This window comes from Danio rerio, chromosome 17 (assembly GCF_052040795.2).
Source record: "Danio rerio strain M-AB ecotype USA chromosome 17, GRCz13ab, whole genome shotgun sequence".
Classification (NCBI taxonomy): Eukaryota; Metazoa; Chordata; class Actinopteri; order Cypriniformes; family Danionidae; genus Danio; species Danio rerio.
In genome coordinates, this window is record NC_141037.1 from 4,770,001 (window position 1) to 4,778,138 (window position 8,138).

At 34.4% G+C, this 8,138-nt stretch overlaps 1 protein-coding gene across 12 annotated transcripts in view; it reads right to left on the reverse strand.

The window, feature by feature from the left end:
• Positions 1-7,633, reverse strand: part of plcb4a (phospholipase C, beta 4a) — a 122,178-nt gene extending 114,545 nt beyond the window's left edge. For 11 of the 12 annotated variants that reach the window (XR_015512856.1, XR_015512857.1, XR_015512858.1 and 8 more), the window contains exons 1-2: positions 7,593-7,633; positions 1,281-1,369 (exon numbers count right to left, since the gene is read on the reverse strand). Coding sequence is in view for 2 of the 12 variants with exons in the window: in XM_087289845.1 (XP_087145971.1) it covers positions 1,281-1,364 (84 nt within the window). In the remaining 10 variants the exon portion in view is untranslated. Of the gene's footprint in view, positions 1-1,280; positions 1,497-7,592 lie in introns of those variants that run through there. The other variant, XR_015512859.1, reaches the window with a different exon arrangement.
• Positions 7,634-8,138: the final 505 nt, after the last annotated feature.

The window sequence follows — 8,138 nt, forward strand, 5'->3', positions numbered from 1 at the left end:
TTTGTTGTAGTTGCAACGATGAGTCACACAAATTGTCATTACAAAGTTCACGCACACATGCAGATACACAAACACACACAGCGCGGAAACACACACACAGACAGCCCGCGCGTTTAGCTTTGCACTCTTTTTGCACGCAAATGTGACAGGATACAGGTTAATCTCCACTGCTGTATGAATATCCGTTATGTTGATCTACAAAATAAACCTGATTTGATGTCCACAAACCGGGGCTGAAGCGTCTTTTATAACTGTACTGACACACGGCTGTGGTAATAAAGTAAGGACAGTAAAATCACTGTACTTCATTACACACATGCACTGTTTTAAAACGTTTTAAACTTGTAAAACTCACTCTTGATCACATTTTATGGTGATTGATGATCCTAATAAACTGAACAGACCTTTTATTCCTGATTGCTTTGTGCACGTCCGGTCTTGTTGATATGATTATACGTATCACTACGGAGACATGTTAATACGTAGCTGTCAATCAATTTGGTTCGGTGGCCGGGGGAACCGCACTCATATGTCAAGTTGCGGTCGGTTCGCTCTAATTGGTCCACCGTTTTTATGTTGTTAAACTGAAAAAAAAAAAAAAGCTCTGGGTGTGTTTATATCACCCCAGTATGACGTCTATACACAATACCTACACGCATGTCTTTCCAAACAGCTTGAAAAGTGGATTTTTCACCATAGGTGCCCTTTAAAAACCAAACAAAAAACTGTGGACTTTAATCATCATAATGTATTTTTCATTTTAAAAGAGTTCTCAAGTTTAATACCTTCTAAAACTACAGTATTTTATGATTTACCATAGTATAGGGTAGGACATGGGTAAATATTGCATTGTCATTGAGTGTAATAGACATATTAATACAGAGCTCATATATTATACTTATTCTGACCTGTAAAAGAAAACTTGACCAAGCTAAATCTGATAATGGGATCAAACCTAGAAGTACAGTAGCAACATATAAAGCTTTCAAATGATAATGGATGAATATTTTGGGGCCAAACTGTACAACAGTTTTGAAATCTATTTAAAAACCCTGTATGTTTGTAATCGGTCATCAGACAACAACTTATTCTTGATTTTTTTTTTTTATATGACCTCATGAACTCATTGACATTTAAACCATTTCCAAACATTTTCATAAACCATATAGTCTTGCTTAGAAATCTAAACAGGACATCTTTAAGCAGCGCATATAAATAAACATGCTTTTCACCAAACAAAACCGAATAAAACAATCAATGAATCTGAGAAAACTTCATACCTCATCAAATCTGTCAAAACACGCTCCTTTCTGCATGAACTGAGGAACAGGCCTCTGCCAGTTGAACTCGTACGGTTTCGCCATTTGACCTGCCAAATGTAAAATAAAGCAAAATCATTCAGTACAAAACTCACCGTCTGACTGATCTCAGTCCTGCATGGGAGGTCCGTATAAATCAGGCCTGACTAAATCCCAAACGTCCAGCCCTAAAGATGTCTAGATCAACAGAGCATGTGCACTTTTAAGAACGCCTTCCATTCACAACTTTACATTATAGAGCTATTCCATGAACATGTCAACCCTAACATGAAACAAATTAAGTTTTCACCAAAATAGTGAAACCATTTCTAAGTTCCAAGTGTAGGCTTGTATTTTACAGTACTATAGACATACTCAAAAATGTCTCTGTCAAGGTTTTTTAACTAATATATTTGATTTACCAAAGTCACACAAGTGCCAATTTCACATCGGACACATCCATAATAGAGAGATGACACATCCATAAACAAGCTTTTCCTTCATAAATGTCAAATAAAATCAATGATTTTTGTTCTATAGTGAGCCAACTCTTATCCTTTTGATTAGCATTGTTTCTTTTGGGTTGAGTAGTTTAATTTATAGAATTTTGTACAGTGCATCCGGAGAGTATTCATAGCACTTTACTTTTTCCACATTTTTATGTTAGAGCCTTATTCCAAAATAGATTCAATTGATTTATTTCCTCAACATTCCCCACACAATCCCCCATAATGACAATGTGAAAAAAACAGTTTTTGAAATTGTTGCAAATTTATCAAAAATAATAAAGCTGAAGAATCACATGTACATCAGTATTCACAGCGTTTGCTCAATACTTTGTTGATGCACCTTTGTCAGCGATTACAACCTCAAGTCTTTTTGAATATGATGCCACAAGCTTGGCACACCTGTCTTTGGGAATTTTTGCCCATTCCTCTTTGCAGTACCTCTCAAGCTCTATCTGATTGGAGGGGAAGCGACAGTGTACAGCCTTTTTATGATCTTTCCTGGGATGTTCAATAGGATTTAGGTCTGGGCTATGGCTGGGCCACTCAAGGACATTCAACGAGTTGTTGTGAAGAAACTTGTGCTTTGGGTCATTGTTCTGCTGGAAGATGAACCGTCACCCCAGTCTGAAGTCAAGAGCACTCTGAAGCAGGTTTTTATTCAGGATGTCTCTGTACATTGCTGCATTCATCTTTCCCTCTATCCTGACTAGTCTTCCAGTTCCTGCTGCTGAAACACATCCCCACAGCATGATGCTGCCACCACCATGCTTCACTGTAGGGATGGTGTTAGCCTGGTGATGAGCGGTGCCTGGTTTTCTCCAAACGTAACGCCTGGCATTCACTCCGAAGAGTTCAATTTGAGTCTCATCAGAGCAGAGAATTTAGTTTCTTATGGTCTGAGAGTCCTTCAGATGCCTTTTGGCAAAATCCAGCCGGGGACTGTTTTCCTTCTGGCCACTCTACCATACAGGCCTGATTGGTGGATTGCTGCACAGATGGTTGTCCTTCTGTAAGGCTCTCTTCTCTCCACAAAAGAATGCTGGAGCTCAGACAGTGTGACCATCCGGTTATTGATCACCTCCCTGACTAAGGCCCTTCTCACCCGATCACTCAGCTTAGATGGTCGGCCAGCTCTAGGAAGAGTCCTGGTGGTTCCAAACATCTTCTACTTACGGAAGATGGAGGCCGCTGTGCTCTAATGGAACTTTCAGCAAAAATGTTTCTGTAACCTTCCCCAGCCTTGTGCCTCGAGACAATCCTGTCTCGGATGTCTTCAGAGAATTCCTTTGTCTTCATGCTTGGTTTGTGCTTTGACATGCACTGTCAACCCTGGGACCTTATATAGTCAGGTGTACGCCTTTTCAAATCACGTCCAATCAACTGAATAGACCACAGGTGAACTCCAATGAAGCTACTGAAACATCTCTAAAAGGATCAGTGGAAACAGAACGTACCTGAGCTCAATTTAGAGCTTCACGGCAAAGGCTATTAATACTTTCCGGATGCACTGTAGACTGTAAACTCGCATACAACTTTTTGGTCAAACCCGTAACACGTTTATTTCCCTCATTTAAAATATAAAAAAGGCTTACAGATTGATTTTTTTCTGATCCTATAACTCTGCGGTTAGTTGTTCTGGAAAATATAAAGAGATGTTTCAATATAATATCAACATATAGTTTCTATGTGAATTTATGTATTGAGTTTTTACAGCAAATGACACATCCATAATGCTGGTGATGCTCAAGTGTTTTTAATGCCTGTAAGAGTTTAAAGCATTCAAGCACAATACATTTAACTAGGGCTGCATGATATGAAATCTGACATCCCAATATTTTATTTTTCTGCGATATATATTGTGATATGAATACGATTTCAGCAGATGAGCTCTATAAAAGGGATTTTTTTTCTGTTTTAAAATATTTTGCAAATGATGTTTAACAGATTCAGGAAATTTTCACAGTATGTCTGATAATATTTTTTCTTCTAGAGAAAGTCTTATTTCTTTTATTTTGGCTAGAATAAAAGCAATTTTTATTTTTTTAAAAACATTTTAAGGACGTAATTATTTGCCCCTTTAAGCTAATTTGTTTTTTCGATAGTCTACAGAACAAACCATCATTATACAATAACTTGCCTAATTACCCTAACCTGCCTAGTTAACCTAATTAACCTAGTTAAGCCTTTAAATTACTTATATTAGCATATTTAAAGTCACTTTAAGCTGTATAGAAGTGTCTTGAAAAATATCTAGTCAAATATTATTTACTGTCATCATGGCAAAGATAAAATAAATCAGTTATTAGAGATGAGTTATTAAAACTATTATGAGCAGAAATGTGTTGAAAAAATATTTTCTGCATTAAACAGAAATTGGGGAAAAAATAAACAGGAGGGCTAATAATTGAGGGGGCTAATAATTCTGACTTCAACTGTAATTCCCTGAGACTCTTTTAGGCTTTGATCCTAACTGGGTGGCGTTTTGGTGACTGTCACTTTAAATTCAAATGAGATTGTGCCCTCTTAAAAGAGGGCGGAGCTACAAACACCTTTGTGTCAGCACAGCATAAATAAAAAAATAAAAAAATAAATGCATATATATATATATATATATATATATATATATATATATATATATATATATATATATATATATATATATATATATATATATATATATATATCGTAGAAAAATGTTAATTCTGCATTGTACGACTTTTCCAATATCATGCAGCCTTGTTACATTACATCATAACAAATTAATTACAGAAGTTGATTTTCAACATTTCACATTTTGTTGAAAAACAACTTCATAGGCAAATTATATCCATGGATATGTCGTTTTATCTTCGTCAATAAAACAGCATCTTGATTTGATTTATTTATTTAATTAAAACAAAAAAAATCATACACTTAAAACATTTCTTTAAACAAAATACATTTCACAATGGTCAAAATGGACTGGGATTAAGCAAAAGCTTATTATTTTCCCGCCCTGTTACCACACACATCATTCGTCTATTACTTCTTTAACGTATTTCTTTTTTTACAAATCACCTCTATTCATCAGCATATTCCTTTAATAATATATTTTTAGACATTTTTCATATTTTTACGATCACCTCTATTAATCAACATATTCCTATAATAGTATATTCTTATACAACTTTTTAAATTTTAGTCTTGAATGAATGCATCGGTTTTTCTCCATGCATGACATTCACTCATGGTTAATGAATCACATTTTAAAGACTAGATGCATAGAAAACATCATCAAAGTGTTGCTGGAAAATCATCAATGAACTGCAGATGAGCTCAAAGTATCTTACAATGAGCACCAGAGGTCTGTTCTTCATACTTCGCTTAAAGAAACAGATTGTCCAAACTTTAGCATAATTTACTCACTTTCAAGCTATAGACTCTTTGTATATGACTTTATTCTGCCAGATGAACACAGTTGGAGAAGATTCCTATGCTGTATATAATAGTTTGGATAGTGACTTTTGTTTTGAAGCTTCCAAAAGCACACAAATCCGCCACTTAACTAGACCCAATATTCAAAACTGAGGTAAAGTTGGCTTTATATTTACACTTAAATTCAACTACAACTTGTGACACGGTCTTTATATTGTTTACAATGCTACTTTGAATATTTGGTCTGAAATAGAATGCAAGCATAACTTCAGAACAACATTAGCACTATTTAAATGACTGTGAAATAGGCTTGGGCGGTATCCACATTTTGATACCATCAAACCTTCCTATTTTACCTCAGTATCCGGTATTACCGTGCATAATTTAAAAAAAATATGACGTAAGGCTCAGACAGCGTCACCAAACTGTTGGCTTGTGCCTAAACCATTCAGAAACTGTATACCGTAGATGCGACCTTAGGTTTGCGGTCACCCATTTGTCTTGATCGTATTCTTCTAAATGATCATCTTCGGAATGATGAACAGAAAATAATATAACACAGATATAAAACTTGGTGAGAAAAATTACAAATAATGCAACTTGTAAACATTGCAAATGACGAAAGAGGAATTTAACGTGTCTCAATCAAGAAAAAGTTTGGAGCGCACATTTGATTAATGTAACCGTTTGACAAATTCAAGTAAATTGAACATGAAACAATTGAGTCGCCCCAAAAAACATAGGACTTGCGTTGTTTCAACTCATTTTAAGTAAGTAGTTTGGACAAGCAGCAAAAGTAATTTTTTTGAGTGAACCCAGACAGCAAAATACACTTGGTCCAGATGCGGCGGCCGTAAGCGAGCTGACACTGCCGCATCCGAGCCAGAATCAGCCCGAGAGTAATGTGCGCTGCGGCCCGGAGCTGGCGCGACTCAATCTTTATTCACCTTGATATAAAACCTTTTGGTATTAGTATTAAATTGGTACTTGATACATGGTATTACAACCATTTGAATTTATATAACAGCAAACGCAGGCTATAATGTAAACACAAAGTGCACTGCGTTCAACCTTTATCTTTATCAACCTTTATTAACCTATATACATATCCGATAACGAAAATAATCAAATAACGAAAATAATTTTAAAAAAGAGCAAAATAAATGAATGATAAATGTTTATTGATTGCAAAAATAAAAAATAGTACTAAAATAAATAATTTTGTAGTGCACAAGAATGTCAATTGAAAAAATTGTACAAGACACATCTTAAAACAGCTAAATTTGATATAAACCTGAATATAAAAACCAATTTAAGATATTTCTAGAAACATCTTACAAATACCGAAGACAAACCGTAAAATGTACAAGTCAAAATTGTAAAAAGAACTGCCGAAATCTGAAAAAACAATCTAGAAACATTTTTAATAGAACATTAAAATAATAATAAACAAAAAAATATATAAATATAAAATTGCAGAGGTATAAAGACAAACTTATTTTTAAATAAACTTGAACAGAATAAATTGCACAAACAGCAAGACATTATCATCAACAGCAAGATGATTATATTTATATATATATATATATATATATATATATATATATATATATATATATATATATATATATATATATATATATATACACGTCTTGTGCAATTTTAGAATTTTTATTATATTATGTTTATTGAAAATGTATCAAGATGTTTCTTCGGAATTTGGCATATATATATATATATATATATATATATATATATATATATATATATATATATATATATATATATATATATATATAATTGCGAATGAAAGAAACAAAAAGAAAGAAACAAATTGCCCAAGTATCATGGAACATCCTAATACACTTAAAATGTTGATTTCTGCTTTGACAACATGTCCCAGTCTTAGATAAATACTTTAATTAAACAAAAAGCTTCCAAAAGTGTTGTTCACATTCAAAAATTCTACAATAAAAAAGACCCCCAAAAGACAACTCTCAATAAACAAACAAACAAACAAACAAACTAATAAATACAAGTATTACAGAGTGACAAGCCTCAGATAACCCCTTAAGTAAGTTACCTAGAATGGGAATGCACTAACGAATCTCTGGTAAATTAATTAAAGCATAATAAATTGTGAATAAAAAAGTTTTAAAACATGAAGCGAGAGACGTGCAGTAGATCAGTTTGTCCAGATCAGCAGAGTGACTGACGGATGTTGTTATTGAGGTGATTTAGTCTTGATAACCTGCACTAATCGAAACATAACCTAATTACTTGCGTAATTCATAGTTTTGTACCAGGTAAAGCTTTGTTTTATAGAGTTAGCTCATTTTATCTGGTGAAAGTAGAGTTTGTGTTGACTTACCCGCAGTACTGCTGTTGATATAGTCGGTTTGGCTTTCTCCTGAATGCGGCTGATGGGAAACGCAGAAATACATCAGAGCTGATGAAACAGCGACACCCAAAGGTCGAGTGAAGAATTACAGCGCACTGACTCAACTAATTATAAAGTTTATATTATATACAGTTGAAGTCAGAATTATTAGCACTCCTGTTAAATTATGATATTTTTTCCTATTTCTCTACACATTTCCAAACATAATAATTTTATTACTAATTTCTAATAACTAATTTCTTTTATCTTTGCCATAATGACAGTAGGGTGACACGATGGCCTCACAGCAAGTAGGTTGCTGGTTTGAGCCTCGGCTGGGTCAGCTGGCATTTCTCTGTGGAGTTTGCATGTTCTCCCCATGTTGGCGTGGGTTTCCTCCACAATCCAAACACATGCGCTAAGGGTGAATCAGTAGTGTATGTGTTTGAATGAGAATGTGTATGGTTGTTTCCCAGCGATGGGTTGCAGCTGGAAGGGCATCCTCTGCGTAAAAACCTATGCTGGAAAAGTTGGCGG